Raw genomic sequence first — 18,433 nt, 5'->3', positions numbered from 1 at the left:
TAAAGTATTTCATGCATCTACTATTTCCACAATTATGAAACTTACAATGCATGATTTACAATATAAAATATATTTTTTATAGAAATAAATAGTGCATATTACTTACCACATTGATACCTACATGGATAGATTTATTCATTTTGTAAAACTGATAAAACTGAATGAATAAATCTATCTATTCAGTTGACAATAAATATTGATTATTTATTACTTATAACAATTATTTACATTATAATTTAAATGTAATACATAAAATGGCATTATGAAATGTAATTACGTATTTGGGTCTCAATGTGATAAGAATAAAAATTTAATCATATAAAACAGTAAAATTGTAGCATCATATTCATTATTTATTGTCCTAAATATAAATGATTAAGTTAAATTTTTTATTATATTATTATGTAATTTTTTTATTTAAACATAACAAATTCAGAATTTTCTATTTGTGAAGATAGAAAAGTTTAAAAGTTGTTAGGGTTAATTTTAATATCACATAAAAAAAATATTAAAAAATAATATATTAAATATCGTTATTCATGATTCAGATATTATATTTCTTTTTTTGTTATTAAATTAAATATTATAAATATGATAAAAATGGACTTTTAAAGTCAAGATTAGAATCAATTTAAAAAATAATTACATAACTTCATAGTTTATTGTAATTTATAGTTTTATATTAAAAATTAATTAAAAAATAAGTAATGACATTGCGTAATAATAATATATCATAATCTGATGAAATAAATTTTAAAATAAAAAATCTTTGCAATAAAACATAAATTAACATATTAAAACATTTTTTGAATGTTATAAAAAATTAAAAGTCATCTTGCAAAAACAAATGTAAATAACTTTTGTACATTACGATTATATAATAATTATATATATTTCATGCAAATCATTTTTATTGTATGATAGAAATATTGCTTACTAAAAATAAAATAAAAAACGTTAAATATTTAAAAAGAGATTACATAATAAATATTACTAAAATTTGAGAGTTTTTTTATTATTTTTATTAACAAATACGAACAACATATTCTAAATAAATATAAAAAATTATCAAATTTTATTCTAAATTGATTTAATTTAAATTTTATTTGTATCTCCCTTATATATAATTTTATATATAATCTTATATATAATCTTATATATAAGAATATATAAGAAGTTTTTTTATATCTAAAGTTAACTTTTTTTACCTTTTACATATATTAAATAATGTTTAATATTATATCATTCGTTATTTTCATCAACATTTAATGTTTTAAATATACATTCATTGATAATAATAATATATCAATAAATAATTATATTTATTATCTTAAAAATTATATTAACATTATACATTATTAATTATACATTAATAAATAAACTATTAATAAATAAATTAATTATATTTAATATTAATTAAACATTAATTACTATTTATGTTCAATTCAATTAATAGTCACTAACTTACAAAACAAAACATCTCTTTCATACATTTATTTTCAAAAATAAACAATTAACAAAAAAATGATAATATATAAAAGTAATACTTATAATAATATATTAATTAATTTATTATTATTATATTTATTATTATTATTAATTATCATTATTTATTTAGTTATTTATTATTAATAACAAGTTAACTTGCTTATAAAGAAAGCTTCAAGTCTGATACTCATCAGTTTTAATCAAATTTAGCACATTAAGCCTACGTGTATAACAATCATAGCCATAATTATAACCATAAATAATCAATAAATAATAATAAAAATTATTATTTAAATGCTTTATGATATTTTTGATTTAATAGATTAAATAATTTTTAATATAAATGGTTTAATATATTTAAATATAAAGTTTTAGTTTTTTTTAATGATGAATCACAAACACAACAGAAATTGAATTTTGAAATATTTTTTGTTTATAAATGTACAATTTGTTGATAATGTACAAATTTATTAATCATAAATAAACAAGAAAAAGAAAAATAGTTTAAGTTACAAATAATTTTCTTTAACAATTAAAAAGAAATATATAATTTTTTCAAGTTATTTAATTATAATTTATTATTTATTGTTTTAATTTTATTTTATTTTTTTGTTTTAATTATAATTTGTTGTATTTTTAAATTTATGCAAAATATAATAATTAAAATTATTATTTTAAATTTTTATAATTTTTCTTTTCAGTATTAATAAAATAAATATTGGATTAATCAGAAAATTCTTACCATTTTTTTCAGTTATTTGTTAATTAATAATATGAATTTTGTAATTAACTTAAATAAATTATTATTCATAAAATAAATAGCTACAAAAAAAAATAGAAAATTATTTTTATTTTAAAAATTTTAATATTTGACATAATAATTTTTTAAAATTGTAAAAAAATATTTCTTGAAATAAAAATTTAAAAATATTTTAATAGTTACTTCATCGCTTCAAATATTATTAAATAAATATTGTGTTATCATATTCAAATCTAATTATTCCAAATACATTTTATTTATAATTGTTTGGTTATTTACAACTATAATTATACTACAATTATGTATATATAAATTTATTAATGTCATCGATAAAATCGATGAGTATCAGCCCTGAATCTTCTCTTAATTTTAAATTTTAATCTAAAAAAAAATATTAAATATTTACGTAAAATATGATTTAAATTTGTAATATTTATAACAAATTTTAGTATTATTTATAAATCTTAAAATATAAAATATTGATATTTATACGGGATGTTAATATATTCATATATTCATAAATTATCTCTGCAGGATTGATTCTGAAAGTCAAAATAAATAAAAATATTAATTGAAATTTATTTATTAATTAAATTTATTAAATTATTAAATTATTTATTAAATTGTATTGCAATTAAAGTTTAGTGAAACAATTCTTTATTTCTATTATACTATTTCGTTCTGATTCAATTTTATTTCATCTAATGTAAATTTGCTCATAATTTAAATTGCTTAAAATTTAATAGTTAAATTTCAATTTATTGTGTTATGATATTTTATATACTAGCTTTAATTTTAAGTTCTCAAATCGAGTTTTCAAATATTCTAAATATATTAATATTTTATACATTATACAGAATATCATATAATTGATAATACAATTAGATAGAATAGATACAGATAGAATACAAATAGAAGATACTTCTATATAAAAAAAAAAAATTTTTTTCCATTTAAAGTTTTGTTTATAACTAAATCAAATTTGAAAATTTTACATATATTTTTCAAATAATGAATTTATAAGCTAGTTCTCAATCAGATATGAATATTGATTAAACTATTGATACAAGATTATTACAGATAAAAATAAATGAAAAATATAAAATAAATTCTACCTGATTCAATTCCTGATTGTACTATTACTTATGTGATATTTTGTATAATTATTCTCGTAAAAAAAAATAAAAAATGCTATTTTAATTTATTTACAAAAAATATATCAATTAAAATAAGTCATAGCTTTAATCATTTTAATAAATATTGACATTCACAAATTTATACAAATATATATATATAATCTTTTAAAAAAACAAATTTAAAAATTATTTTTAAAATAATTTTTTTTTATAAATCGTTTAATATTTTTTTTCAAGACAATTTTAATTAATTTTGATAAAATAATTTTCAACAATTTTATTTTATTGTAGTAAATTTATTTTTATTTTATTTTATTAACTCTTTGAATGAATGAATTTTCAATTGTGTGTATATATATATATATATATATACACAATATTTAAAAAAATATATAATATAATTAATATATAATTATATAATTAATATAAATATATAATATAATATATAAAATATAATTAATTTCGATTATAAAATAAATTAATTAAAATCTAGATATAATAAAAATTATAAATTAAAAAATATTGAAATTATATACTTATTATTATAAATATAATTGTTTGAAAATATATATATTTTATATTTAAATATTTATTATCATATGATGAAAAATAGTCCGAATAAATATTATAAGCAATTTATAATTCTTTATAATCAAAAAATTAAAGAGAAAATAAGATTGGGGATCGAAGATTCCAATGAATAAAAATGTTTATGATAGCTCTATATCTACTGGTCTTACCCCTACTCTTTATCCAATTTCAGACGAATAGAATAAAATCTATTCAAAAGGCGGCTAAGAAATGTCCAATCAAATGTTGCGTAGTATCGTTATGTTCAGGATGTCGCTCACAGAATCAAGATGGCATCCGAAACTGGTACAAGTATCGTGTCAAACGAAAGATGTGATGTAAATAATACGATTCAGCAAATATTTGAATCATTACAAACGGAAACAACAAGTGTAAAAATATCAAGAACAACGTGGAACAGTGTTATTAAAGAGACAAAAGAATTTTCGGACAATTTCACTTTACATTCAATTAGGACGCCCACGATTTTCTCTACAGCGTCATCGTTTAATACAAACACGGAAGGGAACGAATTACGGAAAAACGTGAATTTCATGAGCTCTTCTGGTGATGTGGAAGAACGTATTAATTTTAAAATTTCCGTCAATTCTGAATTACGTACACCATCTATGGAATCCCACAACATGTCTAATCAAAGGAATGATCTGGATAATGTTGCTTGTATTTCTGAACAACCAGACGGTAATATTATTAAACTTGTTTTGGTATTATATAAATATTCAAGTAGTTTTATTTAAAAGAATGAAAGATAATATAAAATTTATGTTGATATTTATGTCAGTGAAACTATTGTTTATAGTTATAATTTTTATTAGGTTATTATAATATACAAATTTAAATAAAAGTTTATATAATTACAATTGATTTGATAACATTTAGTAACAATTAATGAACATCAACATATTAAAAATATATTAATTTAATATGATATTTATATCTTATAAATTGTTATTAAAATGTAACATATAATATACATTTGCATATACATAATATATATATATATATACATATATTAAATAATTAAATGAATTAAAAGATTAATTTTATATTTTAAAGTGAATTTTGTATATTATAGGAAATTCAGATCATTGCAATAATGAATTAATGAAAACTTTAATTGAACCAGTTCAGCATGCTATTCATGTATGTATATTTTATTATATATATATTTAAATCATAGTGATAAATAATAATTTTTTTAAATTCATAAGATTTTTATTTTTAATTTTTTTATTTATTAGGTTGATTTAGCATGTAATAAAGATACAACAGTATCTGGAGGATTACATACATTGTCAACAAAACTAGAGGGATGTGTAAATTTTGAACATGGTAATACACCTCAATTAGGAGAAAGTCCTCAAAGTAATGGTGAAGTAATTAGTAGTCCAAGAAGTCCAGATTATCCTCCAAGAGTTTCTGATAGTCCAAACAGTCCAAATACAACACTGCCTAGTAGTATGACATCGCCAATTATGACTTCAACTATTGTAATGGATACAGCAAAATATAATGCAGAAACCACAAATAATTTAACTAAAGTTTGTAAAAATCTTTCTTATTCTTTTTGTGGAAAATTGGAAAAAAATGAAGAACAAGTTCCTGTTACGCAAATAATATCAAATGAGAAAGAAAAAACTGATAACAAAATAGACATAATTCATAAAGATGTAAAATCTAAAGAATCTATTGAAATAAAAACAGAATTAGTAAATTCTCAAGAACAATTAAATATAATTAAGTCAGATTGGACTAATGATAACATATCTACAACAATAATTGGGTGTAAAGATGTTGTATTGCCTCATGATAAATCAATAAATTGTATTCGTATTTCTTCGAGTTCCCATTCTAAATCATATTCATCTTCAAGAGAAAAACGAAATAAAGAACATAGTGAACGACGTTATTGTTCAAGATGTTATAAACGTAGTAAAATAAAACGAGCAAACATTGGCGTACAATGCAAAAGAGATCGTAGTATACTTCCATTAAGCGGTAAACCAATGTCTCATTCGTTCTCAAAATCTACAAATGAAAATCTCAGATTAAATTTGCAAACAAAAAATTATAAAATGCTTCACAATATACCAGTTAAAAGTGAATTATTAGAAGGCCTCAAATATAAGAAATTCATTCATATAGAAACTTATCCTAATGGTGGTGCAACAGTTGTTCATATGTATCAAGATGAAATTGATACATTATCTAATGAACAAATAGAAGAATTAGCTCAGGAATATTTCAAAGTACGTATAAATATAAATCATAAAGCTATATTAAAAATTGTGTAAATTAATCATTTTGAATATAAAATGATTAAAATAATTTGTAAGTAATTTTAAATAACTTTTATATTATTTTATATATATGATAATTATCTTGAGCTTATTATTTATTTTAATGTAGTTGTTACATATAGTCCATTATATCTAATTTTTTAAATGAAAGATATATAAAAAAAATAATATGAACTTATAATTGTATAAAAAGGAAATTAAATAAAAAGATTTTTATATTATAGGTAGTTTTTGGAGAAGATGAAAATGGTAATGCGTATCATGTCATGGGAATAGTGCATAATGCTGCAGCATATCTTCCTGATCTCTTGGATTATATGGCAGATAATTACCCAACATTAACTGTTAAAAATGGTGTATTAGGAAGAAACAGTGATATAGAAACTACAACTATGGTACAATATAAAGAACAAGTGTGTAAAGCTTATAGTAATGGTACTGTTAGATATGGTCCTCTCCATCAAATAAGCCTTGTAGGAACTGTTCATGAAGAAGTTGGTGGATATTTTCCAGATCTTCTACAAAAATTAGAAGAAAATCCATTTTTAAAATTAGTAAGTATTGATTTCTATTAAAGAATATATATTTTAATATAAATAAAATTTATTATATAGAATGTTTAGTAAATAATTAAAATTAAATGTTTAGTTAATAATAAAATAATTAAAACAATTAAAATTAAAATAGTAAACAAATAAAAATATGATTATTTATAAAAAAATAAAAAACAAATAGAATATTTTCTTTTGACTGATTACTTACTAATGATAGTTTTTAGAAAATATGTTTTTAATTATATAAAATTATAAGTATTTATATATTGTATAATCAAGATTAGAAAAAACTCTAAAAATAATTGTTTGTTAATCTATAATATGAGAATTCTGATTAAAATTATAAAAAAAATAATTTTAAATAATTTTTATAAAGAACTAAAATTTCAAATAATTTTATTTTTTATTATTATTATTATTATTATTATTATTATTATTATTTTCATTTATTTCTAATCATTATTTTCTTTGTCTCAAAATATATATAAAATCAATTCTTGTATTTCATTAAATTGTATTGATTTCATTAAATTTTATATTATATGAAGTCTTAATATATTGTAATTATAAATTATTATATATAAAAATATTTTTTATTAAAATTATTACAAAAAGTAAAATATTTGTAAATATATTATTTTGTGATATGAAAAATAATAATTGATATAAATATTATTTTTAAGTAATTAAAAATAATGAACAAATTTTTTTCATATATTTATTTTTCATTCTATATATATATATCCTTCAAGAGATATATATTCTTTAGAAAATGAATTCTATGTCAAAACAAATACAAAAATTGCTGTAAAAATGAATATTAAGTCTTATTTAATAAATTATAAACTATTGAAATTAAACGAACAATAAAGAAAGAATATTATTTCTTATTTTATTCTGTTTTCTGTTGTATTTTGTTGTTTCTGTTTTTTTATTTTGTTTTATTTAACATAAATTTCAATTGCTTATAATTTAATAAGCCTCAATTGATATTTTTATATCAATTTTTATATTTGTTTTAACCTTTAAAATAGATCTCTTAAAAATACATGTACATGTTAATATCTATGTAATCTAAAAATCTTTGTATTTGAAAATGTTTAATCTAATTAATATAGGATATCGATCGAAACAGTTATTAAAAGATATAATAAAAAAAATAAGAATTTATAAAAAAAACTTTAGGAAGATATTTTTTTTCAGCCTTTTTCAAGAATTTTTTTTTTTCAACAAAAATATAAGATTTTTTTATATTAATTTTGGTATATATATTTATAATACAAATATTATTATTTAAAACAAATTATTTTTGCAAGATAAAAATAATAAAAATCAGTTGTGTTTAAAATTTTAAAAAATTAAATAAATGTTTCAATAATATGTATGATTCTGATGGTTCTGATAATCCAATACAAAAAAAATAATATTTTAATTAATATAAATGTGGTTATTATTAATCGTGATTTTTAAAAAATTTTGATTTTTTTAATATTTTTTTAATATATTATAGAAAAAAATTGAAAAAATCAGTGTTGTCATTTTTTTAATTAAAAAATTTTTAATCTATTCTGGTTCATATGATAGCTATATTCTAATACTGAATCAAAATACTATTTTACTTCGAATTATCAGATAAATCATGTGTGCAAAACACTTTTTTTATTTTTATTAAAAAATATATAATTCATATAATTTTTATTATTTTTGTTTTAAAAAAATAATTTCTATATTAAATGTTAATAAATGTTAATAAATATACCAAAATCAATAAAAAAAAGTCTTTAAAAAAATCCCCCAAAAATTGAAAAAAATTACATAATTCAAAATATTTAAGTTATTAATATTGATAAGTCGATTGATAAAAAATAATATTTAATACATAAAGTGAAATTAAATATAAAAAATTTAAATTAAAATTATTCTTTTAATATTTCATATATTTTTGGAATACTAAAAAACATGAAATATCTAAACTAATAGTTGTAGTCAAATATAATTATATATAAATATTTTAATAATTCCACTATAAATAAACATAGAACACATATTTTTACCATTAAAATTTATCTTGTTTTCTTATTATTTATCAATGAACTTATATATCATAGATAATATATTATTAATCTATCCCAAATTCTTACATTTAAGAAATTATAACTTTTATTTTGTATATTAATTATAACAAAATATAATTAATAAATATTTAAAACAATAATAATTTTCATTTTTTTAGTTTTTTGTTTATTATTTTTAATTACATTAAATATATAGTAAATATATCATTCATATTATAAAATAATTATATATATAACATATATATAATATTTTTTTTGTTTTTTAATAATTGTTTTATTTATAATATTTGATTTTATTATAATGTTTAGTAAAATTGATATGAAAATGGATTTTATAATTGTTTTAAAATCAATACAGAATCTAAGAGATAATATAATAATTATGAGAGCTGATATTGGCATGAATATTTTAATCTAACATAGTTTAAAATTTTAATTCTTTATAACAAATTATTCAGAATTAAAAGTTCTTTGTAACTATTTCAAAATCAAAATTAATATAATAGTTTTTAAGTTTTGTATATAATATATATAATAATATTATGGTATTTATATGATAATTATATTATAATTATAAAATTGTTTAAAAAAGAGAGAAATTATGAATATAATTAAAACTAATATACTTTTGATATATAATTATTTTGGTAATATATTTTGGTTATATATTTTATATCATTCTAATTCATGATTAAGATAAAAAGTGAAATAAATTTATTTCAATCTTATAGAATTATAAGAATAAAAAGATGATAATTTTATATGATAATAAAAAAATCATAAATATTATTTATTTAAATTTAAGTTAAGCATATTATTCATTAAGCATATACAAAAATGATTGATTTGTTGTTTTGTTTAATATGTAACTTTCAATCATTATTTTTTATATTAAACATTTTATGAATATTTCAAATAGATAAATATAAAATTTATATCCTATGTTGTATCTATTTTTTATTTATTTATTTATTTTATTTCAGAAGCCCTCATTGATTTATTAAAATTTGTAATGAAATAACATTGAAACTAAATTATGAATATGAAAAAATACTTGAAATATTTTTTTATATTTGAATTGAACTCATTCAAAGAATTTTAAACATATTTATATATCAGTAAAATGAAATATTAACATATTGAAAAATATATTATTATCATATTGAAAAAAATAATATTATTTAAATATAATAATTTCACATAAAAAATAATTAAAATAATATTTACATTTAAGAAATTTAAAAGAAATACAATTGATCTATAATAATTTACTTTGAAATCTATGTATTAAAAATTAATTATAATAGAGATCAATGTTGAGAGAAAAAATTAGATGATAAAAGGAATAAAAGACTATTTTGTTATAAAAAAAATACAAAAAGAGAACATATTTTTATAGTAGCTAAAAGAAAAAAATGTAATAAATATTTATATTTAATAAATTTCAATAAAATAATTCTAAAATAAATAAATATTTCCTTTTTATTTTATTGTTATATTACGGAAATTTAATTTGATAAAGCTAATAAATTAAAAATAGCAGTATATATTTTTTATAATATTGATATTTTTATTGGTATCAATAATATTTAGAAATTATAATTTATTAATAAGTTTAAAAATTTCTTTAAGAATTATGTAAAAAAACCTATTTTCTTATTTTTTTTCTTTTATTAATAATATTGGATATCTTATATATTTAATATGAATTTGTTTACATATATAATTTTATAAATTTTTATTATTTATTATTTTAGACCATGCCTTGGGGTCCATTATCTGTTGTAAAGATGGATACTCCTCAAGAATCAAACGATGGTCCAATTTTATGGATCAGACCAGGTGAACAATTAGTTCCAACAGCAGATATAAATAAGAGTCCTTATAAACGGCGCAGAACGGGCATTAATGAATTACGAAATCTGCAGTATTTGCCACGTCTTAGTGAAGCTCGTGAATATATGTTCGAAGATCGTACTAAAGCACATGCTGATCATGTTGGTCATGGATTAGATAGGATGACTACAGCAGCAGTTGGTGTATTGAAAGCTGTTCATGGTGGACAACCATCAGAATATAATAGAATTACAAAAGATGTTGTAGCTTTTTATGCTGGCGATTTTCCTGAATTAGTTGAAAAATTGCAATTAGATCTTCATGAACCACCAATATCGCAATGTGTACAGTGGGTTGAAGATGCCAAATTAAATCAATTACGTAGACAGGGTATTCGTTATGCTAGAATAAATTTATATGATAATGATATTTACTTTTTACCGCGTAATATAATTCATCAATTTAGAACGATTTCCGCAGTTTCAAGTATAGCATGGCACGTTAGATTAAAACAGTATTATCAAGAATCACAGCACAGTTCAAGCGTTAGGCATGGACGTGTTGGAAATGAACAGTGTCATCGTATAAAAGAAAAGAAACCATTGGAAACTGTGAATATAGGAGATGAACAAAAAGAAAATACAAATCGCCAACGTGTGGAACAAAAACATTCTATTGATTCACTCGAAGAAAAAAAAGCAAAAGAAAGAGCTGCTGAATATCAAGGGAATTTGAAGAAATCAGATCATCATGGTAAGCGTAAAGAAGATCGTAAAAATAGAGATCATACAAGACATTCTTCCATTTCAAACAAAAGGAAAAATTCTATAGAGAATAACGATAATTGTTCGGATCTTTTTAATAACAAATCTACAAAAAATAGTACAATAGAACAAAAGCAAAATAATGAAAAAAGAGACGACAAGAGATCTGAAAGAAGACATGAAGATCGACATCGATCCAATGAAAAATCTACTCATCATTCTCATAGTAGTAGTAGTAGCAGCAGTAGTAGTAGTAGTAGTAGTAGTAGTACCAGTAGTAATAGCAGTCATTCTAGAGAGAAAAAAAAGTATGATTGTAGTCATAAATTAGATCATAATCGAATTCATCACAATCGATCCAGTAGTAATAATACATCAAGTAAAGAAAGCATTTCAACTATTACAGAATCTAAATTAACAAATAAATTAAATATCGCGGGATCTTCATCAAAAGAAGGTAAAAAACGATTATGTTCATCAGAAATTTGTTTAGAACATGAAAATTTTGATTGTAATACTGTTAGTCTTGAACAAAATATATTAACACAACGTCAGTTAATAGCAAAAACTTATGCAACAGAAGTTGTTGACAAAGCTTTGGAAATTGCAATATATAAGTCAAAGACCGACGTAGAGGAAGTTTGTCAATCTTTACGAACCGGCGTTGCAGAAGCTTCTAAAGAAATATTAGAAAAAATTCATAAAGAAAGTTTTGAAATCGCTGAACAAAAATACAAAGATGATAAAACAAAATTAGAACGATATTGTCAATTATTGGAAATAGAAACAACATTGGCATTCACATCAAAAATGGAATGTGCAACTGAAAATGCAGTAAAAGCTCTAATTGAAATGGCTGAAGATGAAGCTAAAGAAAGATCAAAAAATGAAAAGGTTTCTATATTAACTAATAATACTTATGAAGAAAGTTCACTATCAATATCGAAAATTGCCAATTCTTCCTCTTCTTCTTCAATAACTTCTACATCCTTGTTAGCAAAAACTGAAAGACATAGTAATAGAAACATTAGTAGCGATGAAAATTTATTTAAATTATCATCTGATGTGCATACGCATTCAGAATCTAAAAGAAAGCATAGAGATGATAAAAGTTCTAGAAGTCAACGACATAAAGACAGAAGAGATCGAGATAGACGTGATAAAGAACACAAAAGGCATCATCATCGAAGTCCTCAGAGTAATAAATATGAAAATAAAACTGGCGAGATTAATAAAGAAGATTCATTGAAAATCATTTCACTATCCAAAGATTGTAACATTTCTAGTAAAACTACCGATCGCACAGATAGTAAAGATAGTGACAGGAAATTAGAAAAAAGAAGAGATGGACATCATAGTCATGCAAGAGATGGACAGAAAAAATCTAGTAATCGTTCTTCGAAAGATGATACAGCATCGAGTCGTTCTCATTCATCGAGTTCAAATCATAAAAGAAAGTCGAATTCATCTGAACGTAAGGAATCAAAGAAAGCGTGTATTGAAAAAAATATAACCACAGCTGTAACAGAACAAAATACTCTTGGTAATACATTAACTCTAATAACAGTGACTACAGTGGCTCAATCAACAACGACAAATACATTCGTATCAACGTGAAAAAATGAAAATTATTTTAAGCTGTAGTACAATCTGCTTATTAGATTAAAAGTCCGCACAATCGAGCTCATATGCCGATAATCTCATGTGGACTCTAACTGATTTGGATATAATAAATTCACATATATCCAAATTTACAGAAATATGAGACGCATGAAATATCATAAAAATTTGGTAATATCATCAAAATAAAAATAATTGCCACGTTTTATGCAAAAACCAGTTAGAACAGATCATCGTTTCTATGCAATTCTACACGCCTTAGTCTTAGTAAAAAAATTAAAATTATAAATGTAGTATTATTATCTAAGAGCACTTTCTAATATTGAATCGCAAAAATTATTTTGCTATAAAATTCTGGAGCGTCTCATATACTGTTAAGAGAGTGAAAAAAAAAAATTAAAGATATATATTATAGGATAGGTGACCAATACGATATGTACAAACAAAATTTGTACAAATTTGTGATCAGATATTCAATCAGCACGTTAGTGCTGTACATTGTAAATAGATTAATATATTTGCTCTATTCAAAAAATTGTGCAGTGAATCTTGCTTCAACTGTATACATATGTACATATAAATGTATGTACATATGATAAGAATCATGTCTGTATATGTGTACATGTATGATTTTATACATGTATGTACATGTGCTGCATATATAATTGTGTGTGAGAATATGTGTGTATGGATATGTATGTGTGTATATGTATATATGAATATTTGTAAAAGAAGATGGAAATGTAAATTATTTATAGTTTTATTGAACATTCTTTACAAGTTAAAAATTCTGATTTATTTTAAAATCTTATTTCCTTCATTTTTAAGCAATTAAATTGAAAAGTAAAACTTGATAACTGGTTAAACAAAAAGATTGTTCCCCGACATGTAAATTATTTAAAATTAATTTTCATGATATAAAGAGAAATTATATGTAGTGGTTATTAAATGAAAAAAATATTATAACGTTCTACTAAAATTGTGCATTAACAAAATTACTCGTACATTTTTATGTCTCCTATAAAGAATCTAGTTATCATAATGTATTTCTGGTGAAATTATTAAGTGTTAGTTTTTTATATTTAAAAAAAATTTTATTTGTGCGACATACTTTATGATAATGAGCTTCAATAAAAAGCTCAATATATATGTATATTTAGTCTTATTGTGTCATATACATATAATTAATGTTTAGTTTAATTAGTTATGACAATTAATACAGCGAATTGTTACAACAAAAAATCATAATATTTTCTGCACTCAGTTGATAGATGTATAAAAAATTTGCCTGTTGGGTAAAATGCCGGTAAGTTATTGTGTAGATTTGTGCATACAAAATATTATTTAACAGTAGAAACTGTTGTAAGAAATCAATATTCGTATAAGTTAATATATTCTGTTCTATAAAAATTATAATTGGCCTATTTAACTTTATTTATGTTTAAAATAAAAAATCATTTATATAGATATTAACTCTCGAAAAATTTTAGTTTATTATTATAGTAAACATAAAAAAAGAAAAGAATATTCATATAATTAATACAATTTTCTCAGATAAAGAAATTTTTTTCATTAAAACGAACTTTTTTATAAAATAGCATTTTATTCTAATTAAAAGTTTTATAATAATTATTCTTATATATATAAAATATGTATCACTGAAAAATCATGTTTGGATATCTTTTTGTTTTACTTAATTTTGAAATTTTTTTAATAAATAAAATTTTATTTTTCAATAAAAAAGAAAAAAAATATTAACGTATATTTTATAAAACATGGTTTATGGGGAAAAAATAATAAATCCTTCATTAAATGTATAATAATTTTGATTATTTTTTTTAATTGATTGAAAAGCTTAAAAAACAAATTTATCCAATAAATTATAATTGGCAAAAAATGAAATTCATATATATCATATTTTATGAAATATTTAGAGTAATTTATATGTATTTCTAAAATATTTTATACTATAAATGAGTCTCCCGTTTATAATAACAAATTTATGTTATTTTGTAATATTGTTCTATATATTTTCTTGTTTTTTTTTTTTTTATATATATATTAGTATATATAATGCTGATTGTTATTATTTCAAAATTATTATGAGTATTTTTTTTTTAATTTTAAGTTATTTGTTATTATTTTATATTATATGTATTGAAGTATAAATAATAATCAGTAACATTTATAGACGTCAGTTATTATCAAAAATATACAGTAATTAAGTTATATTTGTGTGATATAGTAAATTCATATATTATTTAATATATTTAACATGATATTAATGTAATGGTATTGTTTTTCAAAACTTTTACATTTTTGAAGATTTTTCTATATTTAGAAATATTTTTTACATATCTGCATCATATAGTCACCTTTACTTTAGTACAATAGAATATATATGTATCATGTATGATACAAATATTTTTGTAACAACATTGAATCACAATTATACTTATAATACAATACGAAATATCAAAATTAATTTCTTATCAGATAATATATCTGAAAATTTTCTGGTATAATTATTTTTTACATTACATTTACAAATAATATTTTACTAATGTTTTATATATTAAAGATACATGGAAAATATTTTTCAAAAAAATATACGAATTTTAATTATTCGAAATAATATAAATATTTATATAAATTGGTTAATCCTCCTTTAAACTTTATAGGATGTTTTGTACTTTTTTGATCAAATTATAAATGAAAATAAAAAAAATGTTGTATAAAATTTGTCTATAAATGTTTTGTTACAAAGTTATAAGTAAATATTAAATGCAATATGAATTTGTACGTAGTAATATATTCAACATTAAAGAGTTGAACATGTCAACATATGCAAGGTTGATTGTTTTTACTTTATTTGTACTTAACATTTAAAATGATATTTCTTAATTTAGAATCACTTAAATGATTAAATTTTCATTTCAAAACGACATTCTTTAATGTAGAATTTGCTATTCTGTTATCTATATTCAATTTGCATTTAATATTTGATATACATATAATTGAAATATAATATGATATCTATAAGTGAAATATAACTTTGTAATAAAATAATAAGACTTTTATAATAAACTTAATATAATATATTCTTTTATTTTTATTTATAGTTTATTTGAGAAAAAAAGTACGAAATATCTTGTATTTTAATTTTGCTAAAATAACATTTTATATAAAAAAAATAACAAGCATAAAAGATATAAATCAGAAAAAATAAAGAACATTTTTACTAATATATAGTCTGTTTTTTTCAATTAGTAGTAAACAAATTATAAAATTATTATTTTAAATAATTATATCTAAACATAATGATATATTAAATATTATTTTTTTTTCTTTTTTTACGTTTGAAACAAAATTAATAATAAATAAATTTTTTTTATTTGTATATTTGTTTATTTAATGTAAGTATATTTACATTTAAAACAAAATTAATTATAAATAAATAATTCTTATTTGTATATTTATTTTATTTAACGTAAGTATACAGTTTACAATATATATCATTAACAAATATATAAAAATTAATTTATAATAATTGTAAAAATACAAGAACATATTTTTTGATATTAGAATATGCTAAAAAAGAATCATTAAATTAAAAAAATAATATAAGTTCTTAGTGTGATCAATTGAACTAAATCAAAATATCAAAATTTTTACTTCTTTAATTATAGTCAGAAATATATACAAAAGTCTTTTTACTAATAATGATTTTATTACACTAAATTAATTTTCTTATTAAAAAATCTTATTAAGAAAAAAAAATTATTGGATTTATAAGAATAAAATGTTTTAAAATAAGTAATATTAATTTTGAATAATAATAAAAATTGTCTATTATTAAATCATATTAATCATAATTTAAATTTTCGATTATAAAAAAAATGAGAATATGAGATTGTTTAAGAAGTATTACATTTCATTGAATAATCTTAAAAGAAGTTTTAATATGATTAATATGATTTATTAATTTATTAATTAATTTTATTCAAATAATTATATATGAAATTACGTTTATTATATGAGAGATAAATTTAAATATATTGTTCATGTATGATATATAAAAAAAAATAATAAGATTATCTTTATATTTATAAATACTTATTAAAATTTTTAAATGATTTTTTATTTATTTAAATCTATCTTATAATTAAAATAAATTATATAAAATATTAAAATATAAAAAAATTTTCAAACAATTTTCAAGTAATATATATCTTAGCTTTTAGAAATAAAATTTTTGAAAATTAAAGATTTGTATAATATATTGGAAGATAAATTATAAACTTTAAAATGAAATTTATTAGTAAAGTTTATTAATTATTGCAGATAAATTTATAAATGAAATTTTTATTAATAAAAAGATAAATATAAAATAATTTCATTTTCTATTTTCTATTTTAACTTTTATATAAGTTTATGTTTAACGCAATTTATTTAACACGGTTATATTTATGTGTAGATTGATTTTGTTTTTAAAACTAAAAAATTAAATTGAAAAATTTTATTCATTGAATATAAATAATTATCTTCAATTTATCATGTGTACAATAATGATTTTTTGTAAATAAATATAAAAAATTTGTAAAATTAATATTTATTAATAAATTTATATAATAATTCTATATTATATATTATTATTATATATTATTATATATTATTATATATTAAAGTGTTCCATAAGTTTCTTTTTTTTCGATACCAAATGAATACATGATATTTATTGTTTAAGATTGATTTATATATAAATTGTTCTGCTCTATTATTTTCTTCTATCTCTTAGGAAATCTCATATTCTCTCTTTCCAAAATTAGGGCTTATTTACAAAATATTTGTCGACGTGAATTTTTATTTTGCTTACGGATTGGAACTGTTTATCATGAAGAGAATTTTTTAATGATAAGAATAAGTAATAATCGAATCTGGAGAGTACGGAGAAATAAAACATCTCAATCAACAACTTTTACAGTCAATGCAACATGCGATTTTGCATTGTGATGAAAAATGATATCTCGTCGATTTGCCAATTCTAGTTATTTTTTGGCTATGGCAACTTTCAATTTATTAAGTTGATTGCAATATTTTACAAAATTAATGGTGTTACCTTAAGGAGGAAGCTCATAGTAGACTATATCTTTCTAGTCTCACCAAATGGACAAAAGAAGTATTTCTTCGAGTGAAGTTCTGTCTTCACGAAGATCTATTGTCCTTAGATCAAGTGCGTTTTTGATGCACATTTTAATAAAATCCAAGTTTCGTCTCCAGTGACAAGTCTCTTTAAGAAAGGATTTCTT

The 18,433-nt window shown here is 19.4% G+C and overlaps 1 protein-coding gene across 1 annotated transcript; it reads left to right on the top strand.

Annotated features, from left to right (window-relative positions):
- The first annotated feature begins 4,147 nt into the window (after nucleotides 1–4,147).
- LOC107995712 (uncharacterized) lies at nucleotides 4,148–14,537 on the top strand. Its single transcript, XM_017053362.3, has 5 exons — nucleotides 4,148–4,656; nucleotides 5,051–5,118; nucleotides 5,217–6,224; nucleotides 6,500–6,829; nucleotides 10,662–14,537. The coding sequence occupies exons 1-5, from the start codon at nucleotides 4,245–4,247 to the stop codon at nucleotides 13,119–13,121; spliced, it is 4,278 nt and encodes a 1,425-aa protein (XP_016908851.1). The 5' UTR covers nucleotides 4,148–4,244; the 3' UTR covers nucleotides 13,122–14,537.
- Nucleotides 14,538–18,433: the final 3,896 nt, after the last annotated feature.

Source organism: Apis cerana, linkage group LG2 (assembly GCF_029169275.1).
Source record: "Apis cerana isolate GH-2021 linkage group LG2, AcerK_1.0, whole genome shotgun sequence".
NCBI lineage: Eukaryota > Metazoa > Arthropoda > Insecta > Hymenoptera > Apidae > Apis > Apis cerana.
Note: the sequence above shows the minus strand (reverse complement) of the source record. Positions and strands in the feature narration are given on the sequence as shown.

What these genes read in the sequence shown, in the direction of transcription:
- LOC107995712 (XM_017053362.3), top strand. Translation starts at nt 4,245, where the DNA reads ATGGCATCCGAAACTGGTACAAGTATCGTGTCAAACGAAAGATGTGAT. An exon ending in TAGCTCAGGAATATTTCAAA is followed by an intron (nt 6,225 to 6,499) that starts GTACGTATAAAT and finishes TTTATATTATAG; the next exon opens with GTAGTTTTTGGAGAAGATGA. An exon ending in AAAATCCATTTTTAAAATTA is followed by an intron (nt 6,830 to 10,661) that starts GTAAGTATTGAT and finishes TTATTATTTTAG; the next exon opens with ACCATGCCTTGGGGTCCATT.